Source organism: Argentina anserina, chromosome 5 (assembly GCF_933775445.1).
Source record: "Argentina anserina chromosome 5, drPotAnse1.1, whole genome shotgun sequence".
In the NCBI taxonomy this organism is placed as follows: domain Eukaryota; kingdom Viridiplantae; phylum Streptophyta; class Magnoliopsida; order Rosales; family Rosaceae; genus Argentina; species Argentina anserina.
Genome location: NC_065876.1, coordinates 2,188,150 through 2,211,101, shown reverse-complemented (window position 1 = coordinate 2,211,101; position 22,952 = coordinate 2,188,150). Strand labels below are relative to the sequence as shown.

General features: G+C 37.9%; 4 protein-coding genes across 4 annotated transcripts; 2 read left to right on the top strand and 2 right to left on the bottom strand.

Moving 5' to 3' along the window:
• Positions 1–3,461: 3,461 nt before the first annotated feature.
• Positions 3,462–5,982, bottom strand: LOC126794294 (uncharacterized). The gene is made up of 2 exons (XM_050520967.1): positions 5,523–5,982; positions 3,462–3,699 (listed from the first exon to the last, which is right to left on the bottom strand). The coding sequence occupies exon 1, from the start codon at positions 5,907–5,909 to the stop codon at positions 5,529–5,531; it is 381 nt and encodes a 126-aa protein (XP_050376924.1). The 5' UTR covers positions 5,910–5,982; the 3' UTR covers positions 3,462–3,699; positions 5,523–5,528.
• Positions 5,983–14,130: 8,148 nt separating this feature from the next.
• On the top strand, positions 14,131–18,977 carry LOC126794280 (nuclear transport factor 2). The gene is made up of 9 exons (XM_050520949.1): positions 14,131–14,281; positions 15,243–15,437; positions 16,104–16,407; positions 16,490–16,728; positions 16,837–17,005; positions 17,258–17,379; positions 17,467–17,529; positions 18,235–18,298; positions 18,414–18,977. The coding sequence occupies exons 2-9, from the start codon at positions 15,249–15,251 to the stop codon at positions 18,662–18,664; spliced, it is 1,401 nt and encodes a 466-aa protein (XP_050376906.1). The 5' UTR covers positions 14,131–14,281; positions 15,243–15,248; the 3' UTR covers positions 18,665–18,977.
• Positions 18,977–19,870, bottom strand: LOC126794292 (uncharacterized). The gene is made up of 2 exons (XM_050520966.1): positions 19,724–19,870; positions 18,977–19,466 (listed from the first exon to the last, which is right to left on the bottom strand). The coding sequence occupies exons 1-2, from the start codon at positions 19,835–19,837 to the stop codon at positions 19,095–19,097; spliced, it is 486 nt and encodes a 161-aa protein (XP_050376923.1). The 5' UTR covers positions 19,838–19,870; the 3' UTR covers positions 18,977–19,094.
• Positions 19,871–20,091: 221 nt separating this feature from the next.
• LOC126794295 (mitochondrial import receptor subunit TOM5 homolog) lies at positions 20,092–21,371 on the top strand. Its single transcript, XM_050520968.1, has 2 exons — positions 20,092–20,230; positions 21,042–21,371. Exons 1-2 carry the CDS (start codon positions 20,144–20,146, stop codon positions 21,117–21,119), a joined length of 165 nt encoding a protein of 54 aa, XP_050376925.1. The 5' UTR covers positions 20,092–20,143; the 3' UTR covers positions 21,120–21,371.
• The last annotated feature ends 1,581 nt before the right edge of the window (positions 21,372–22,952 follow it).

Genomic DNA, 22,952 nt, shown 5'->3' with positions numbered 1-22,952 from the left:
GAATATGCAACAGAATGATCGAGAGAGAGAGAGAGAGAGAGAAGTAGCTGTTTTCTTTCATTAATATGAATGCATCTCAATAATTAATCAAGAAAAGTGGAATATTGTGAACAAAATAATTGAGGAAGGCCGGTGTTAATAATTGACTCTGTGCATATAGACAGTTGCAGTGATTAAAAAGCTGAAACCACGAACGTACGATCTCTGTTTTAACATCCCTCCCTCTACATATGGCTCTAGCTAATTTCTCTATCAAGACAGAGAAATTCACCAGCCGACAACCCTGACATACATTTTCCCAGGACAGTTATACACATTTTTCATTTCTTGTAATTAATCAACAAATGTTACTCCACTTTTAAGTTTTAACCAATTTTGGAGCAATTTAAAACCCTTTTATGGTCTTAATTCCTCTGAAAGAGGTTAGCCAGCTACCTAGCTCTTCAAATTTTAAAGCTCTGATCATTTTACAGGTTTAGGGCTTTTATTACGAAACCCGGAAGTTATATCTACCTCTGTGTCTATCAGTCTATTTGCTGTAAATTAACTAGCAGAAGAAGAAGTGGTGGGCTTCACGAGAAGATCAAGCTATTCGTTCAATTTTGTCTTGCTTCCTGGCATGGCTTTCATATTTTAATTACTGCATGCAGCGCGCAGTGTTAAAAGAATGAAGAAATACTAGTCAATTGCTCTTTGTTCAGGATAGTGAGGACTGAGGAACCCATTACGTACGTCGAGTTTTAAAAGCCACAACACCCCAGCTCCACCAAATTTAATTCTTTTTCTTCATTTATTTCCATTTTGTAATTACTTAATTTCTGGGGTACATAAAGAATGAATTGAAGAAGTCACGGACTTGATGAGAAATCAATCTCTTTTGTTTCCTATATTCAATGTAGAGCGTGTAATGACTAGTGAAAACTTGGTAATGTTAATTATCAAATTAAGGGAAACCTTAATCAAGTACTAGAGAAGAACTGATCGATCGAGAGCTAGTTGACAAATCAAATTAAAATGATGATACACGTATCCATATTCGAGTTGTCTGGTGTATATATATCGCTAGGTGCTGGGAGAGAACATCGATAAGATCTGGATAGGGTTCTTCTTCTTCATCTTCTTCTTTCTGACCGAGTTAAAGTGACAGTGGAGAACCCTAAAGGGAAGGGAAAAAGAAGGTAAGAAACAATTAACGGAAAGTAACAGCAATTGATCAGAACCAAAATTAAATGCTATGCTCGATGGGTGTGTGAAGTCTGTCTGTCGATCGACGATCGTGAATATAATGCAAAGCTGCAGCTTCTGCTGCAAGAGAGCTTTGTTGCCCGGCCACCAAAGAGAGAGAGAGTGAAAGAAAGTGACAAAATTACTGAGACCATTCTGGGTTCAGAAAAGGTTTTGGTGCATTGTTGATCATGATGCAGTCAATATATATATATGCACTAGCTGATGAGAATCTAAATCTAACATATCCCCTAGCTAGCAGAGTGAAGAATAATTATATGACTAAATTCTGTTCGTATGCTGGTATCGTCCGGAAGCTTGTTATACTGTACGTATGGTTACTATGTTGTGTATTAGATCTAACATTTTACAACATCTCAAGTATACATGGTAAGTAGATGTATGCGAGACCGAGGTAAGGGAACTGGTAAGCACTTAGAAGAGAGACAATGTAAATATACATTCTATTTACTCTTACTAGAGGAACTTGGAAGTCGAAATATCAATATACATTGTGATGTACTGATGTATATCACGTACGTACCAAAATCGCACCGCATTTTAATACAGATGATTGATATGGTAAACCCTAGCTTCCGTTTAGTGTTGTAAGGACTAAGGAGTAGGATATGTTTTCCGTGTAAAGCAAGGGTAAACTAGGATGGAACAAAAGTGAATCTAGAGTTCTAGATTATGACATACTGAGATTGCATTTGGGTACAAAGATTTGAAGAAGAAAATTCCCGATCATAAAATCTTGTGAGATTTTGAGTCCCATAGACCCAGTGGCGGACCCAGGATTTAAGATTAGGGTGGACTTGAAATTTTTCTTCCAATTGAAGTGATCAAAAAAATTAGACAAGTATAATGTCAAATAGACTAAAAAGATCCAAAATCGTACACTCCTCGAGTCCTTGACTCCTAATGGGTTTGTATTGAGAGAATGTAAGAAAAATGATATTTATAACAAAAATCCACCCAAAAAGAAGTAGCAAAAAGAGAAAACGAAATTGTTGCAAATTGGAATCAAACTAAATTGGGTTTGTATTGAGAGAATGTAATAAAAATGATATTTATAATAAGAAATCCACTCAAAAAGAAGTAGGAAAAAGAGAACAAAAAAGTTGCTGCAAATTGGAATCGAACTTAGGTGGCTCAAATGCAAGTCATGTCAATTAACCAAGCCAAATAACAACTCAAACATCTATTTTGGGGTATAGTAAATTTTTTATCAGAACAATTTCGGGTAAAAATGATATTTATAACAAGAAATCCACCCAAAAAGAAGTAGGAAAAAGAGAAAAACGAAGTTGTTGCAAATTAGAATCGAACTAATTTGGGTTTGTATTGAAAGAATGTAAGAAAAATGATATTTATAATAAGAAATTCACCCAAAAAGAAGTAGGAAAAAGAGGAAAAAAAATTTGCTGCAAATTGGAATCGAACTTGGGTGGCTCAAATGCAAGTCATGTCAGTTAACCAAGCCTACTAACAACTCAAACATCTATATTGGGGTATAGTAAAAATTTTATCAGAACAATTTCGGGTGGACTTCCCCCCACCACTACACGTAGGTCCGCCACTGCATAGACCATAAAATCGACTCTATCCGGGAATGTTTTGGTAAAGCCATCAAAAGTGGGTTCGGGCGAAAACTATCTATTTGGAGCCCACTGTGCTTCGAGGTATTCATATATCTTCAAGTTGCTTCAATTTCCTCCTTGAAATACCTAGTTCTCTGGGCTAATCTGATCGAATCAGCAAATAATGCGTAGTGGGATGAACACTTCAGTCCACTTCAAACTTTCTGAAGAGTTCATTACCGCTCATATTGTTTCTGCGGTCCTCAGAAACTAGTTTTGAGTACTAAGTAGGGTTAGATTTAGTATAGAAGCAAAAGGTTAGCCGACCAGGGAAGTCAGACAACTGAATAATTCTCAAAAATTCATGAGCAAGCATTAAGATCTACACTAAAGCCTACAAAGCTAGAAGAGCGACCTGAATTTACAACAGTAACAATCATTATTTGGCCCCAACACATAATCAGAAAACCCTTTTGTATGATCTCCACAGAATACGCTCACCCTCCATAAACTTTGGCAAACAGGTTACCTGATCAAACCATTCCAGTGATTCCAGTCAATCTGACTCGATCATCTTGCTTATAATAATCATCGAAACTTATACTAGTACACAATGCAATTTGGAATTTAAAGATATGGGTACAGAGAGAAAGCAATCAAGAAGTTTCACAAAAGTTCAATAAACTCTTTTCGTCATTCATCAACCAACTGCTGCTGCATTTGGGTTTTATACAAATACAACCTTCAACAAAAAAATGGTAAAATAAGGGTTGTAGAAGCAAGGACTCTTTATTTCACATCAATCCAGCATCACAATAACTGAAGAGACTAGATGAACATGTATTTCAGCACGAGACCACCTCTTCATTGACTGTTCTACTAGTCCATAAGCCTGCATAAAGCCAAAATGTTGTGAAAGATGAGGATTAGCAGAGTAGCAGATAGTAGTAATAATATTACTATTACTTGAACATAATAAGCAAAGCAACCAGCAAAAAAGATGTACAGTAAAGAAAATGAGCATGTAACCAGGAAAGCAAAATACAAGCACTAAAACATGACCATAAGAGGAGAAAAAAAAAACAGGAAAGAGGATGTGATATCATCCTTTCCTTTTCTTTTTTTTCTTTCAACAATGCTTGTGACTTGTGATATCCACCACTACCGAAACTCATTTCCAAAAGAAATAGAAGAATGGTTGATTAGCTTAATGAAATGGAGCAGATGCAGACCATCACCAGAACTCATGATATGGGGTCAACTACGGATGACATGCAAGAAAACAATAATATTTTGTCAACATCACATCATTCAACAGAAGACACCAACCCTGGAAAATATTTCATGAAGAGTATGTTTGGATTAAATGTGATTTCATATGGTCATTAAACTTCAATAGAGCAGAATACAGAAATTCCGGATTCAAACACATGCTCTCTGTTTTTCAACCTATTCAGATGAAGCAACCGTTGATCAAAGGAATAAAGGATTACAGCTTTTCACTAGATCTAACTTCAACAGTTCGTCAATCTCATTAAAAATAAAAAATAATATAAAAATTTAAAATAAAAAACAGCACTTCAACAGTTGCTCACTGATGAATGTGGCAATAAGCACCTTATATGATAGATACATCGAGTTATTTCTAAAAGAGTAACATGTCAAAAAAATTCTTCAAGATTGATTGAAGACTCCAATCAGAGAAGAGAGTATAACTTATAAATTCAGCTGAACTTTGACTACTGCATGTACAACAAAATAATAGAAGTTTTCCATTACATTAAACCATGGGATCCTATGATGAACATGATCCTAATGGCTTGGATTATGCAGCATTACATAGGCCTTAACTAAGGAAAGGTAAGAAGTTCTCATCATTGTTCTTTCTCTCCCCACTATGCCATCTTGTAAGACCATTTTTTGACAAATGTTCTAATTCAGGCAGCTAACACTGTCATGATTCATGAATTGATGAGGTAAAGCAAGCAACATATTGTTATTGAAACTCTTCTTCCACTTAAGTTTACAAGAGAGAGATAAGGATAACAGAAAACCTTCTAAAATCAAACAATGCTGCCATATCGTCAATCCTCCAATGCGGCAGGGACCATGCCTCGAGGTTTAATGTATAAACTAGGGTGTTAGTGCTTGACTTACTATAGCGGGATGCATAATAAGACTCTGATGAGAACATCTCATGGTTTCCAAACAATAAGGCTGTAACAGAGCATCATATAAAAACTCCAACGAGATAAGAGAAAAGTCTAATTCAGCGGCATAGAACCAGGAATTGCACTAACACTGAACTACAGCTACAATAGCCAAGCAACGATTATAACCAATCAAACTATGGTGAATACATTATTCCCCAACCCAAACTCGACAAATGCAGAATCAACCAACAAGGCATCAAGTGTTACAAAATATCCACCAACACAAATGGCTCTCAAATAGAATCCCTTACGCGCCATTACGCTATCACAGCAAAAGACAATGCACCTAATAATCAGCAACAGTTTCAATACTCCCCAATTTCATAATCGAAAATCCAACTCGAAAACAACAGACTCCTAATTTAGCATCTAGATCACTCCACTAATCCATTTCACACAAAAAAAAATTCCAACAAAATCATTAACTTCATTTACATATTCACAATCACATCTCTAAAATCCTAAACTCTAAAACTCTAAATTAGGTTTCAGCAAAGCTTACCCTAGTTCATTGACAATAGCCACCACCTCTGGCATTGTAATCCTCCTCGACGAAGTCCACCAAGTAAACCGGCGGGAAATCCGCGGCGGTGAAGGTCTTCTCCTTCATCTGCTTCTCCACGTCAGCCTTCTTCAAAACGGTGCGTTTGATCGGTGGCCGGTTGCGGCGCTGGTCGCGGGGGAAGTACTTGATGTCGAAGACGTTCTCGGGGTCGGCGGTGGGGACGCAGGCGGCGACCTTGATGGTGGCGGGGCACTCGAGGCGGTACTCGGTGGCTAGAGGGACGGCGAGTCGGTATTCCGGGTCGGCGCAGGGTCCGGTTATCTCCCAGGGCTTCTTCACATAGCGCTTTAGGGTTTGGAGGACGGACGACGCCGTTTTCGCCATGGAGATTTAGATCAGGGTGGTTCCTCACAGAAAGGGGTGTCGTCTTTGGGGAAGAAGATCAAATTGTTTTTCGTTCTTTTTTTCGCTGTGATGTCCACTCCACGTGTTTTTTTTATTCTTATGAAAAATATTCGTTTTGTTTATTTTTACTTTTATTTTTATTTTTATGGTTGGGATCTAAATATCGGTTCGGGTTTGTGTGGCAAATTCATATTTAATCCAAATTAATCGGTTAATCATTTTGTCCATCCATAACTGAATTTTAGAGACCTTGATTTGAATGTTCAACCAATCCAAATTTTCTGATCGGTTTCGGTTAAAACTCAAATATTAAAACTCTTCTGTCTATAATTTTAAATTTTTAAATGTATTAAACAATTCAATTATCTAAGTACTCTGAGCATACAAATTTCAAACATAAATCTAAAGAATAAATTTGCCACCATATTATGAAATTCATTATCATAACTATAAGTTCAAACTTTTATTCGTCAATCAATAATTGAGTGTCATGTATATTAAAAACAATATATTTGTAATTAAGCTAAATTATTTGGGTCAAATCGATTTTTTCAGATGGTTTAAAAGGCGGATCCGTATCCAATCTGATTTTAACCGGATCGAATCAATTTTCTTCTTTTTTTAACCCAAATATTTTGGATTGATTATCCGATTAAGAAAATCTAAATTGATCATATCAATTTTCAAGAAAATTCGGTTTTTTGCCCAATCCTATATTTTTCTATTTACTTTCTAAGTCGCGATTGGAAGTTTGGAACCTCAACTTGAGTCGAGGACATCAAATATACCATTTGAGTCGATATTTTCTCAAAGGTCTAAAAGTTTAAAATGAGTGAAAAATCAAGTTTCAAAGCAAAACTTCAATTGATATGAAGACGTTTTTCATTTTCGTTAGCCTTATTTGAGTCAATTACATTTTCCATTCATAAATCTTACTCATTTCTACTTTTCAGCTCTTGAATATCTTGTTTGTGATAATGTGAAATGTTGTTCACATTCAAAACCAATTGACAATAGATATAGTGGCTCAAGCCCTTATAAACCCATATGCTAGGTCATAATTCCCAATGTGAGATTTATATTCGCAACACGCCCCGCACGTGTGGTGAATTTTCAAGCCATACACGTGGACAATATTTTGGGTGACGTAGAGTCTATGTGGTCATTTGGGCTTCACACACAGACGTATGTAACTCACTCTGATACCATGATAAAGTGATTTATGGTTCATATCTAAAACCAATTGACAATGGATTAAGTGGTCCAAACCCTTATAAACCCACAAGCTAGGTTTCAATTCCCAATGTGAGATTTATATTCTCAACAGTTTGCAGTTCTTTTACAATTCTATTACCCGCTGCTTTCTAACATATATTCACTTTGCATTAAAAGGTAGTATACTTTTCGATTCAAAAAGTCGTTTTGGCCAAATACATAAACAAAGTATTTACCGTGCATTATCATTGCCATAAGATAAAGAACCAAAATTATGGAGAAGAGTTTGTGAGTCTTAAGATTACGCATATGTAGAGCCTCTCGATCCTTCACAATTTACATTATTTGACAAAGAATAAAATTGTTGTCTATTCATAACCACAACTAAACTCGTATGGATTCGTTAATAAGTTCAACATTTAAGAACCGTAAGTTGGTAACTAGCGCAAAAAATCTGATACATGGGAAATGTTCTCATCATAAGTACAAGGTTCCAAACGAATGCAAGTTCTAATCTGCTTCCACTTTTGAAAATACATAGAAGTTCATAACAAAATCATAGAGGACGATGACCCTCAATTAGTCAATTTTAGACGATCATTATATGCGCATTAGAAAACTCGTTATTTTTCTCCCACAAGATCACAAGTCCCTTTGCTCAGTAGTAAGATAGTTACCACATCAACTTTTACTTTATAACTTACTAATAGGTATGTCCATAGTCTCGCTCGCTAAGTTTTCTCATAACAAAATCAAAGCGTATCATGTTGTCCTCCATAATCATCAATAACAAGGCAAAATGTAATAACCCTAAATTTCAAACATTTGAGTTTGATTTGGAATTCTATAAAATTTCGAATTTTATTAGAATGAACGTATTTGGTTGCGACGTTAGTAAACGAGAAACGGAAACGTTCTCGGAACGTTTAAATTGAAAAACGTTACATTCCGTAATGTTTATATCGACTTTTATTCCGTCGATCGGTTGCGAAAGCTTCCTTCATGAAAGTTGTAGAGCTCGTCGATACGAGTTCGCGAGTATGTGACACGTTCGAATCGGACGTCGGAAGTGAAAGTTATTAACGTCGGAAGTTAGTTTCCGATTTGGAAACTAATATAAATAGAGTGTTAATGGGATTAGGGTTTCCACATTTGGGAACTCCCTCTCTCTCCTCATTCGGCCGCCCCCTTTCTCTCTCACCCTCTCGACACTCTCTCTCCCTCCCCGAGCTTTCTCTTCCTCTCCCAAAAACCTTCGCCACGATCCGGCAGCTCCGACCTCCGTGCCTCTCACCGCCGGTCGCCACACCACCACGAGCTCGACTGCGTCCTCTCCGAAGCAAGACGCGCCTCCCTTCATCGTCGTGGATCGACGCCGAGCTTCTCCATTCTCTGCAACACACCGCCGCCGAACAAGCCTTCCTTTGACGAAGCTAGGGTGCAACACAGGTGCACCTCCATCAACCCCAAGGCACGGCGCCGACTACGAACGAAGGGGGAGACACGACGACTCACCTCCACAAGAAATCGAAACGATCGGTGACAAATCCGACGGTTCAAACGTTGATTGAGGTGAGGGATTAGTATAGCTTGATTGTTGTGTTGTTTGTGTGAATTTTTGGATGATTTGGAGCGGAGATGTTGGAGATCGGAGGTGGATTGAAGGGAGGGGTTACCGCCGCTCTAGGCGGCGCGTGGGAGTGCGTGGAGAGAGTAGGAGGCGGTGTGAGGCCGCGGGAAGGAAGAGGAGGAGGAGGAGGAGAGAATCGCGGTGGCGGTGGCACCACACGCGCTGCCACAGTGAGTGGCGCGTGGGCCCCACGCGCGGCCCGCCGGAGGTGGCGCGTGTGCCACACGCGCCGCCACGTGCGGCGGTGGGACAGTTTTGACAGAAGGGTATTTTGGTAATTTACTGTGTAACGGTAAAAGTAAATTTTATTTACGTATGGTAAAAGTAATTAAGTTTTACCTACGGTAAATGTAATTATAAATTACTTTCAGTAAATGTAAAAAGTAATTTGTAAAAGGGTAATTTAGTAAATTTTATTTACTGAGTTGTATTTACATTTAAATCGTACGTATACGTACAGAAATACGTATTAATATTTATACGTACAGAAATACGTATTATTATTTATACGTACAGAAAATACGTATTTAATATTTATACATACAGAAATGCGTATATAATATTTATACGTACAGAAATACGTATTTAATATTTATACGTACAGAAATACGTATTTAATATTTATACGTACAGAAATACGTATTAATTGAGTATTGTACAGTACCCGTGAATAGTGAACAGTGAACAGTAACATCGTATAAACCAAAATTGCTGAACAGTAACCGTATATTACTGTTTTGGCATTTAAAGGTTTACGAAACGATTCTAAATTCTTTTCTTATTCTTTTAAGGTGATCGTTAAATCGAGGAAAGGAATTAGCATCGCGAATTGTGGAATTACGCTCAAGTCAATAAGGTGAGTAAAATCTCACTGAATTACGAATCTACCCTCGTGGTGATTCAACATTTTTGCAAGTGTGTTTATTTAATGAATTACAACATGTATATAACTTAGTGGACTACGTATATATAGTATAATGGTAATAAATACATATATATATATATAGTTCATTAAATTACATACTGTTATTAATTCATTAAAAGTAGTCAACTCGGTGACAGAAAAATTGTGCATGTGTGATTTTAATGGTACGATATGATGTGAGATTATCGTACGTAATTTTCAGGTGTTTATGAATATGACATGTATAGGATATAGCGGACTATGTATATATTGTATAAATGGTAAATAAGTACGAATATATATAGTTTGCTATATAATATACTGTTATGATTTTTATTGTGGATATATCGTGAAAGTTTTAAAACGTACAATATGATGAGTGATTATTGTACATGATTTTATCACGAAAAATGTGAAATATTGTGATTTGTCTTCGGACGTGATGTGTGGTACAATATGATGTGAGATTATTGTACATGTGATTTTATCACGGAAAATGTGAAATATTGTGATTTGTCTTCGGACGTGATGTGTGGTACAATATGATGTGAGATTATTGTACATGTGAGGCAAGTCGGAACCTAGCCTTTGGCCGGGCGAAAGTTACGATACAGTTAGAGCTCTAGTCTGTCTGCCATAGTACTGCATGAGGTAACGGGTGGTTATCTGATCATGGGTACTCAGCTTGTTTTGGATGTTGGGTGGCGGGTGGTTACCCAACATCAGCGGTATACTAAGTGAGGGGTAACAGATGTGTACCAGCGCTCATTAGTTACCATTTTGTGAAAGTATTAGAGTAACCAGATGGGTTGCTCGTTTTCTCATGATTTTCATTATACTGTGTTGATGTGGAGTTGTGTCTTTTATGAGACGAGAGTTATTTTCATATTTTACTCATACGAGCTGTAAAGCTTACCGGGTTTGTGTTGCAATCCCGGTGCACCAATTTCAATGGTGTAGGGGATACTTCCGCAGGTGCTGAGTAGTAGTGATTGAGTGACGACTCCGAAGACTCGAAGTCGATCGCATCCAGTCGTGGTGAGGTTCCAGCGTGGATTTTGTGTGAGAGTTGGTGTGATTTTATTTGTGAGGTTGTTGTGAGGATTATACAATTCCATTTGTTATATGTTGAATTATCATTTGGGTTTGTAATAATCGGCTTGACTGAGTTATATTTTAAACTCAGATGTGAACCGCTGCGACATTAAAATGATTTCGATTTCATTGAGATTATTTTTGTGTTTAACGATTTTTAAGATTTTGAGTTTTGAAGCTCGAAATTTTAGGGTCGTTACACAAAATGTGTCATTAATATAGATGAGTGGGCACGAGGGGTCAAAAAAAGTGGTAGATAAATTTGTTTCCGTGTTTTTTACTATGACATATTTGTTATTAATAAATTTGTTGACATATCATATCCCATTTGGGGAAAAAGCTCGAGCAAGAACATATATATTTGGAATGTGAGGTGGCATGATGGTAAAACAAAGTTTCATTTTAACTGTAAGAACTAGGAATCAGAAAACTTAGAAGCTCACCCAACCATGCATATATGAATATATAATATAATACTAGTCATTGGCCGTGAGTGAAAATTAGAAGTGAACTTCTAAGTTTTTGTTGAAACTATTGCTTGCTTAGTTTTACTAGGACTAGCGATGTCATTGTTTCACTAGGGTTACCGGGTTCCTATCCCGTACGTGTAGTAAAGAGTTTTGTGCTCTATAAAAACAAACACTTGGTGGAAGACTAAGACTAACTCTCTCTGTACGTGAACATACTAAAAGCATGGCCAATCTATTATATAATAATGTATGATATCAAGATATAAGATATTTAACATACATTAATATATTAGAATTTTCCCACAAAAAGTACATCGATACAAAACTCAACGGTGAAGAATGAGAATGGCGTCGCTGGGCAGTATGGCATGTCCAGGGCCACGGGGACGCGTACGGACAAGGGGATTTACGGATTCGTGTATAAGAGATATCATAAACACACAGAGCCCAATTCGATTGAAAGCTACCGTCGGCTTCTAGAAGAATCAGAAGTCTATAAATTCATGTTCAACTGTTGCATGACTTTGTCAGCATCCAGGTCTGAAAGAGATTTTATTCGCGAATCCTTCAGCAACTTGTGGCATCAAATAAGATTCCGGCAGGTGCGACATTTCAACTCTTCCTCGGGCAGCATCGCATATTGTCCAGGGCTTCGGGGACCGACCCAATTGGGGGATCAGTCGTTCTGTTTAAGACATACCCTAAAGACGCAGAGGCCAATTTGAGAGAAAGCTACGTACCAGTGGCTGCGAGGTGCATTTGAACCCTGTGGACTGACATACACTAGATGTGTTCAACAGTTGCATGACTTTGTCAACGAACTGGACTGAGGAAGATCTCAGACGCATATATAGGCGCCTTAGGCGGTCATACAGGAATATGGAAGATAATATTCGCATAGCTATTGAGAAACACGAAGATCGTATTCGCAAATCTAAGAAGTTTCTGCAACTTATGGCGTTAAACATTCCGTCAAACGCAGCATATAGTGTCTGTGTGGCCATCAGAGAAATATCACATCATCAAGATCGGGCATCAACCCGGTGGCTTTGCTCAGAATTCGGGATCAACGATGAGGAGTTTTCTGAAAGGAAGAGACTTCTCAGGGACAACAAATTGGCACTAGAAGAAATCACGGCCTGCCATATTATCATTCGAGATGAGATAGTGGTGCTTGTTGGTAGAGACGACGATGTGGAGATGGTTAGTTCTGCGGTGGAAGGCTGCATTGCGAGAAACGAGCATCTTGCGCCCAAGATTTTCACCATTAGGAGTAACCTGCAAATGAACCGAGTTGAATCTCAGGTGAAGACCGCAGCCTACGTCATAGGGGCCAAGCGGCGAAAAACTAGTGCTGTTAGATTAGTCTGATGGCTTTTGAATTCATATTAGTTAATTATAGTCTATTTATCATTTGAACACTGAAGTTTGCAAGAAGTTCGATCTCGTGTGTGGTATGTGGTTTTGTATATATGTATGTAATAATATGTAAGCTGTAATTTATCTGTAACACCTATTTGTAACAAACTAAACTGTAAATTTGTGAAACATTGCTTCCTTGCATGAATTAATCTCCCTCATAATATCCTCTTTGTGACGAATTAAACTGTAAATTTGTGAAACATTACTTCATGGCATGACTTAATCTTTTTAATCGGATCTCCGTCATAATATTTGTGAAACCTTGAGTATAATCTCCCTCAAGTTTGATTCAGTGATTAGTTCGTTTGGTTTATATGAAGAACAACGGTAGCAAAAAGTCTAAACAAAAACTCCCGGAAACAACCAGAGTTCTAATCGGACCCGACAGTTGGGTATGGGTTTGTGATAAACTGATGTTGGGTCTGAACTCAGATGCAGCTTGGGTTGCAAGGCCCAAAGAGCTAAGTTGTTAGTTGTTAGTTTTTGACTTTTTGCTTACCTGTATTAGTCAAACCAGCTATTATCAGATTATTAAACTTAGTACCTAATTAACACATGAATGTGACACAATCTAGAAGCTGAAAAACTTGGTTCATGTGGCTTTCATGATTATTGCAAGCTTCTAACCTCAATTTCTGTTAGCTAAAATACTAGTTGACCAGTTACAAATACATGATCCAACTAATTTGGAATGAGGCAAATTTTGAAGTTGGTAAATAAGATCCACTTCCATCATTTCCATGTGAACTCAAGTTACTGAGGCTGCAAGAGATATGGGCAGCTAACTATAGTTTAACTGCTGCACTTTTTTTTTTGTCAGAAAGTAAGTTTGACTGCATTGTACTTTGTTAATATTAATATTTGCCACAAAAAGAGAAGTGGCAAGATAAGATAAGGTACGGGTATGGATGTACTGTGTGTTTTAAACCTCAAGAGTCAAGTACACTTGAAGAAGTGGTTTCTACTCTACTGTTTTTTTCAATCATAGTGTTGATTATGACATGAACTCATGAAGCATTTAGTTATATTACTCCGAATAGTCTGTATTAGTACTTGAAAATAATTGAGAGCATGAAGAAATTTCTCTATCAATACAAGAATTCTGATGATCGGTTCTTTTCCGAGGTCAAGCTGTACGAAAGATATACATGGATTTACATTCGTTCAACGATAATTACAAAAAAAAATATTAAATGATTAAGTAGAATCTCCAATGTGTACTGTTTGTCTGTTCTTCCCCAAAACATGATATTGTCCTCAGAAATTAGGAATTTATTTTGTGAAATCCGTTTCAGGGTGTACTTGGAACACAGTTTAATTTTATTCAAGAATTAGAAAAGAATTCAAATACCCCCCATTCTGTTTGTGTAGTCCAAGAACAGCAAGAGATATATGAAAAAAGAAAAACGTCATAAAAAATTACAAGGGAGGCTTCTCTCTCCTGTGATCTCAACAAGTATATAAAAAGCTCACCAGCATCTTCGCCCTCTCTCTCTCCTTCTTCTTCATATCTAACTCTTCAAGTACGTACTGTTCCTTTGTCTATTCAACTATTCACTTCAAAGCCCCACACAGATCTCTCTCAACCTCCAAACCCCAGATCACTCCCAACCAGGTATTGCAGATTCTTCACTTGAACCCACTTTGTACTTTTACTTGTTTTCATACTTTGATCTGCAAATATCAGGTCTTTTAGGTCAAGTGGTTTGCCTTTGTTGAATTCTGGTGTTGCTATGTTCTTCCCCTTTTGTGGGGTTTTGAGGTTTTTCTCTAGTAGGGTTTTAATCAGATACTACTGGGTTCTCTGTTGAGTTCAAAGCTCAATCTAGCTGTTTCTGGGATTGCTGTAATTTTGACGAGATCTTAGTACGTTTGGTTGTACTACAATGTAATTTGTTTGCATATTCGCCTGATTTGGGTATATATTTAGGCATTTGGTCGGACTATATTGTTTATGATATTCTATTAAATGAGCTACTTAAACCCTAATGAATAAGCTGATCTAAGTCCTGCTTTCGTTAAGATCTTTGTGCCCTTGGGTTCGTATAAGATATTTGTACCCTTGGGTATATCTAGAAAGACAGAGCAAAAGAACTAGTTTAGAGTAGTTGGATATAGGCTATGCATTCAGGCTAGTTTTGTGCTTAGCTCATTCAAATCGTAGAACTACCACTCATACAGACAGTTAAGTGTTCCATATTTATAGCTTTTACTCCGTTAGTGATCCTGAAAGGCAAAGCATTCATTTAATATGGTGGCGCTTAAAGTCCTCTCTTCACTTATTTTGGTTTCATAGTTTTCATACACAGTAGTTGTCACTTTGCTGATTCTATATGAATGGAATTTGTTATTCTATTACTGCTGTGCCTGTTTATGGATCTGAGTATTGGTCTCTAAATAAGTAAATAGTTTTTCTACTTGCCTATGTCATATGTTTGTTTTAGATGCATTTCTTTGACAACTATTATTGGAATATGTTGCTTTGTTTTCTTTGTTAGGACTTATCCATTTTAGACATCCAAGTGGTTCCCTTGGTGCGCTCCTCTACTTATTTGAAGGTTTCAAACTTTTTGTAGATAGTCATGCAAGAAACAAAGTTGGCAAATCCTACTCTTCCGCCCAGTGCTCAGCTTGTTGCAAATGCCTTTGTGGAGCAATATTACCAAGTCCTTCACCACTCACCAGAATTGGTGTATAAGTTTTATCAAGATTCAAGCGCTTTAAGCAGGACAGATACCAATGGCAATATGGCAACAGTCAAGACGATGGATGTAAGTGCACTTTGGTATATTGTTAAGATCCTAGTTCCCAGTTTCACTGAGCCTTGAATTATGTAATTTAATAGTGACTGCCAAATGCATGATGTGTTTATTTCGTATGGCTACTAAACATGAATCATCAGCCTAGCTCTCTATGTTGCTGATTCAGTTTTGGCTGGAAGCATTAGGTCAATTTTCTGGGTTATGTAGATATTTTTTTAATGTTTTTTAGTTGTTGATAATACCTTAGTAACTCTTCATCCTACAATACTGTGTTTAACATTCTTTGAATGAAGCCAAGTAGTAGACAAATCATTTAAATGCTATCATGCAGGCTAGACTGTTATTCACCTATAGTAGTTGGAGTTATAACGGTATAATCTATTTGAATACATAACCTACAACTGTGACACATAAATCGGGGCCTATACTAGCATACATGCTCGCATACAGAAGCAAAAGTGTAAGATGTGAGGATTCCTATGGACCAAATTCACTGCCCTTTTTTAATAATAAAAAAACCTGCAAATATAGTGACCTTCTTTTCAGTTTTAAATGTGTTGTCAAATTGTCTCTTGGACTCATTTGACTATTGGAATTTGGAAGGATGCTGAACTATTATTGCACGTTTGGAGTGTTGCATTTGCTATTTGCTAACGTAGAATATTTTTGGAACAGGCAATAAGGATCAAAATTAAATCCTTAAATTACGAAGATTACACAGTGGAAATTAAGACTGCAGATGCTCAGGAATCTTTTGAGAAAGGGGTGATTGTTTTAGTGACTGGATGCTTGACTGGAAAAGACAACATCGGAAGGAAATTTGCCCAAACGTTTTTCCTAGCTCCACAGGAAAATGGGTACTTTGTCTTAAATGATGTCTTCAGGTATATCGAGGACAATGAATCATCACAGACAAATACCGTCCCGGTTAACGCCATTAATGAAAGTTCTCCAGTTGCTGCCACGATAGCAGAACCAGGTGAGTGTAGCTTTTCTTTCTGGATTTCTCTGTGGATTTGCTTTAGGCTTCATTTTCCAATTGCTTCAGTATTTGTCTCCAGAACCTACTCCAGCTCCTGAGCCTCTTGTGGTGGAGGAACCTGCAACCGTCGTTGATGAGGATCCCGATAATGGTCCTGAAGTTTGTGATCCTTCAGATATAGAGGAAGGGTCGGTTATTGAAGAAGAGGTTGGGATAGCGGAGCCCCCAATTCAATCAAGTCAAAGTAGAGATCTTCCAGAAGTTGATCCTATCCCTGAAACCCAGGAGGATGCCCCAAAGAAATCATATGCATCAATTGTGAGTTAGTCTCATTTTCTCTTCTTTTTCTTTGGAGCGAGAAGATTTCAAGTTTGTATCTCAAGTCTGTTTTTGCATTTTATTAATGCCATTTTTATTTTGGTAAAGGTAATGAAAAGTAGTGTCGGAGCCAGTCCTGTCCGTGTTGCCCGAGCGAGGACAATATCTGCAAACACTGACCATCCATCGGTTGGTTCTTCAAAACCTTCTCCTGTACCGGAGGCATCAGTTCCTAGTGGCGATGCTGCTCCAGAAAGTAGCAATGCTCATGAGGAAGGTAAATAATACTCAACTTTCCAAAGTTTAATCTTAGAGCTGGTTAATTCAGTCAATTGAAACAAATAAAGCGAATGAAAAGAACAAAAAAAAGATGGAGGTAAGCTTTCCAACTCTAGTTGCTAAAAGAAATAAAGAGGTAGGCAGCTTTTGGCTGGATGGCTAAAGTAACTTAGGAGACCTGCCTAAGTACTCATCTACTCTTTCATTACGAAAAGAACCCTTGTTCTGATTAATATTTTATCCTTTACAGCTGAAGGACACTCCATACATGTAAGGAATTTGCCGTATGATGCAACTGTCGAACAACTTGAGAAGGAGTTTAAGAAATTTGGGTCTATTAAGCAGGACGGGATCCAAGTCAGAAGTAGTAAGGTATCATTTATGTGTTAGAATGCACACTTCCGAGTGCAATTGACAATTCTTTGATGTAGCCTAACATGTCATATTGGTTGATTGCAGCAAGGATTTTGTTTTGGCTTTGTTGAATTTGAAAGCGTGAGTTCCATGCAAAGTGCACTTGAGGTATTGTATTTTACCTTTGTATTCCACTTTTCATTCTTTGCAAGAAATTTTTTAGGTCTGCCCTTTTAGCCTTATGATCCAGAAAAATAAGGAAGACAGACCATCTCAGCCTTTAGGGCCTTAGGCTGTTGGCATTAATGTGCTTACTGTTACCTAAATATTTAGGGGAGTACAAATATGAGTTATATATGTTCAAGAATAAAGTGGGAGCAGCGGCTGCTGTCATGTCACGATTGGCAAAAAGCGACTTTATTATCATTATCATTATCATCTCTCTCTCTCTCTCTCTGCGATATTTAAAACTTCCAGCACTAGCCTCTACTTTGTAGAAGTGATGAGCCTCTGTTACACAAAAGTGAGACTTATGAGGGCATTAACCGAGTGCTGTTGGGCTTTCCTATTACTGGCGATTGAATATTGAGTAAATATTGGCAAAACATATCCACTTTTCTCAATTGTGCATATATGGTTGTTTTGGATTCTAAGACCTTCCATGGTGACATTCTAATTGCAAGCATGAATTCGATTTTCATTTAAATCTGTGGACTTTATTATTCTTTTGTATGTATTATTTACTAGTAAGAATTTGATTGATCAAGACTTCATTGCTTTGCCCTGTCTAATTATTTATATCTCCTAATCTGTATGACCAGTTCACTCGGCTTGTTTGTTTAGCCAATTTAACCTTGTTAGAATTTATTTCAGGCTTCACCTATCATGATCGGTGATCATCAAGCAGTGATTGAGGAAAAGAAAACCACAACCCGAGGTAAGTTGATGAACATACTGTCTTTATGGGGTATGGAAGTTAGAAGCTTTCTCCAGTCTCCTATCTTTTTCCTGACATACGATGTTAGAACTGACAAAGTTGATGGTTATTGCAGTTAGCAATGGTGGAAGAGGGAGGTTCTCTTCTGGAAGAGCTGGCTTCCGAAGTGACTCTTTCAGGGGTGGTCGTGGAAACTATGGTGGTAGCCGTAGTTTTGGCAGAAACGAATTCAGAAACCAGGGCGAGTTTTCACGATCCAAATCATCGGCTGGACGCAATGGAGAGGGTTATCAGCGCGTTAATCCAAGTGGCAGGGGTGGTGGTCGCCAAGGGGCAGCAAACAACCACAGCTCTGTTCCTACTTGAAATTAACGGGAAGAAACTGGTGGATAGAAGATTTTTTTTTTGACACAACCAGAGGGGGTCGCTTTTTTTTTTCTTTCCTTCAATTGCTTTTTGTTGTCGGATAAAAGCAGTGGTATTGTGCCAGAGATTTAGGTTTTGTTCGGTATAACTACAAGAGATTCTGTAAGATTATATGTTTTTAACCCCTGTTCTTTCAGCTTAATCTTATTGAGCTACGGGCATGAAAAATTCGTGTTTATTTAATGTATTCATCCATAAAATCCCGTCTAGAAACCAAAATAATCTATGAATTCTTATATTTTGATAAATAATCGCTCCCCTTCCATTTTCTGAAATATGCTAGCTTGTTACCATCTTATGTTACAGCTTGCAACTGTCATTGACATATCATTAGTAATGAGTAAGAAACCGAGCCCTAGCTCATCAAATTTCAATCTGATTTCTGCAAGTTGGATACAAAATTTGAAGCACCAAAAGCTGCAGAACCACCCACTACAGAAATAGCAGCAACCACAGCTTGTACAACAACCTCCCAAGGGTAATCCTCAGGCACAAGAAAAACAGACAAAGGACCCAAAATCAGTAACCCGAAGCTCAGAGTCAGCAATGCCCCGGGAGTTCCAGGGTCGGTGGCCGCCGATAGGACTCCAAATTCCTCTGCCTTTGATAGCAGACCAAGTTTCTCTATTGCCGAGAGTGAGAGGCCGGACTTCTCTGCCGCCGATAGCAGGCCGGCTTTCTCGGCTTTGGTCAGCAGCTTCAGTTGCTCCACCCTTGTTAGTAGCTTCACTTGTGTCGAGTTCTGCATTGCAATATCAGACGCATCATTTAGTCCTTTTTTTCATATGAAAACAAATGTTACGACCAAGCTACTTATATGTAACCCAAATTGCCCTAGTAGCAATTTTCGGATACCCTATTTCTGATGCACTAGTAAAATAGATTTGCAACAACAAATTTATAGTTTAGCGAAAATTAGGGTAATCAATATCAATCGTCTAGCCAACTAATTTATAGTTTAGCGAAAATTAGGTTGATCGAAAATTGGTATGCACTAACCTTTTTGGTGGCTGCGCGAATGGATGTCCGGGCAGCCATAGATTTGGGTCTCTCCGGAGAAGTATAGAGTAACGGCAGCACTCCTCTACTTCCCAAAAACGGTTTGGCCTCCATAGCTCTCTATCTGCTGCACAAAATGGTTTCTTCAGAATGTTGCTTACTGCTTTTGGGTTGAGCTTAAAGTAGTGATGGACAAGGCAGATGAGATTCCAGCGTCGACGTGGCACCATGTGGTTCGAAGTACCCATTTTTCCTTTTATCTTTTTAATTTTTTAATTAGTGAAGGTTGTTTGGGTAATTTCGCAGCCTAGGGTCGAGTATAAGTAGTCTGGTTCCCCGTCGGTTACATCTCATAAACCCCCAAATCTCAAAACCCTAGAGATCAGAGTGTGCTGTTTCTCGGTGGCCGGAAAATTGTCGATGGCGAACTACGGGATCTCAGTGGAAAAGGCCAAGGCTTTCTTGCGGTCTCAGTATCAGAGTCAGGAAAAGTGGGATAACAACTTGGTAAGCACATCTCAAATCACTCTCTTGCGTTTTTGTTCAGTTCTATATTTGTGTGAACTAGTTTAGGGTTTATGGAATTCTAGGGTCAAAAGAATCTGAGTTCTGAATTACTTGAGTTTGATTTGGTACAAGAATTGTGAAACCTCTACTTGATTACGGTTTGTGAGGAAGTGAATTTGGTGCAGTAATTTCTGGAAGCTTGGGTTAGTATTAGTTTTTAGTAATTATGAAATTTAATCGGTGATTCGGTATATTATGTATGTAGTTGGGTGTGGGCAGGCTCCATTTGTGAGCTGGTTTTGAAGAATCAAAATGTTTGAATTCGTATTAGTGGTTCTGTTGTCAAAATTAGTGTGTGACGGCATGGTGTTTTTTGTTGTTTAGGCCTGCGTTCGATTATGAAGAAGGGGTGAAGTTATATGATTATATATGTTTTGATAGTAGTGGTATAACATTGTAGTGATTGCGATCCTCAAAATTCTGGTAAGGTCGATGTCATAAATAGCCACTGTCCATTTGAGAAAAGGGAAGCTGGAAGCATGATGTATGAAGAGATTTGTTGTGTGTTGATTAAGTGACCTTGCCTATATGGGATTTGATCTTGCCATCTTGGTTCTCGATAATTGTAACCTCCCTTCTAATGTTAAGAAAGTTTCAGGTTTCATCCTTTGTGCGAAAATGTTTGAATGCGTTGTTGAACTAAGACAACTGTGTTTTATATGGACCTAGTTTGTACATCACCTGGAAATTCCTCTTTTTGTTTGAGGAAACAGTATAGACTGAGGAATTAAAGACTGAGTTGTTATTGCAGAAACTGCTCCGGGCTCTAGGTGTCTTTGCAGGATCAATTGTTCTGATGAGGAACTTCGGTGATGCGATGGCAATTTGAGTGTTGATGGAGGGCTTACACCAGTCTCTGTCTCCCTCATCTCATGGCTCGTAGGGTGGTCTTATTTGTCAAGTAGTTTTAGGGTACATCCTTGTAATGTGTATGCAAGGATTGGCAGAATACTTGGATTTTAAAAATTCAAATGGTTTTCGAGTGAATACCCGCTGAACTGTGGAATGTTTATTTCAATTAAATCATCTGAATATTTCGTCATTAGTTGTTATGGTATCTGCGACTGTTGTTTCCCCAGCTTCCTCATTACTCTAGCAAGTACATAGTTATTAGTTATAGACTTTGTAAACCAGCTAGAGCCTAGAGCCTAGAGGTAGGGGTGGGCATAAAAAATGGAAATCCCGATCCCGTCCCGTTTCATAATAGTGGGATGGGACGTGGGACGAATAATTTCTATCCCGCTTCGTCCCGTCCTATCCCACCTTCAATGAAAACTTAAAAATTCTTATAAATTTGTATCAAAATGAAACTAATTTATGTTCTTAATAACTCCAAAATTATATTAATTCAAATAATAATGGTAAATTATAATATTTTGAACATAATATGTATTTTTTTGGTTAAAATTTCATTATTAAATGTTATTTTGTTAATGAAAAAGTAAAAATATAGGTTTTTATTTAACTTTATAAGAATGTGAGATTTGTCCCGTCCCGATCCCGTCCCGTACCAATCGGGATTAATCCCGAGTGGAATGCATTATTAAAAACCCTCGTCCCGTCCCGATCTCGTCCTGATTCAAAAGAGTGGGATGGGACGTGGGATGAGCTCTGTCCCGTCCCATCTCGTCCCGTGCCCACCCCTACCTAGAGGTACGAGTCCCCGAATGCACTTCTTGGGCCCAATAGAAAAACAGCACTTTTCAGGCCCAATGGAAAAATGACTTCTTTGCTTTCCCAAACTGCCTACTTGTCAACTTGACTTGTTGTTCCGCCACGTGTCAAAGCCCCACATAAGTCCCGTCCTTTTGCATGGCCCCCACGTTACAGCCGACCCCGGTGACAGACGCCGCCAATGCCCTCATTTCTCGCCGAGCTTTCCATTGCCCCCAATCTAAATTTACTGCCCATTAACCGTCATAAAATGAGCTGATACAGTAACTTACGGATTTTATCTACCCGTATTCACCATATGGTGGAATTAACTAAATGAAGCTTCGGTCTAATCCTTCAGAACGGTTTTGTATATGTGTTGATATTTGAGTATTTTGGGTCCTAAAAACTTTAACGCCTGCTCTATTGGAAATGATCGACATAGCGTGCATAAATTTATTTCATGCTTACGCAATGGGTGTTCAAAGTTGCTACACTACTGGTTTTTGATCGAGTTTAAAATCCCTTATCAATTAGACTTAAACCACTAAACTAAAGTGGCGAACAAAACCAGCAGAGTAATTAGAGATGGAATGCTCGTAGAAATGAATAATGCAAATCAGAGTTAAACATGAATAACTGAATTTCATAAATAACATTACACCATGATGTAACGAAGTGAACAAAAGTGTGAGCATCCCGGGAATAAAAGTTACTAGCAATCGCTCACATCCAACTGGATGTGGGTGTGGGAAAGTGGGTAGTTTTTACTTGAAAATAGGTGGTTAAAATATGAAAAGAAATAATATTTTTTAATTAATTAATTTAAGTTTTGACCATAACAACCATATTAGTTTGTTTACCAGTGAAAGTAGTAAGTGGAAATATTGAGAAATTCACATTTTGAGATTATGACATCTCCCACATCACTAACCCGATAAGATTAAGCTGGACTCAAGACATGGCAAATGTAAACCATGCACGAAATAACAAAGCAAGCCGAGAAAAA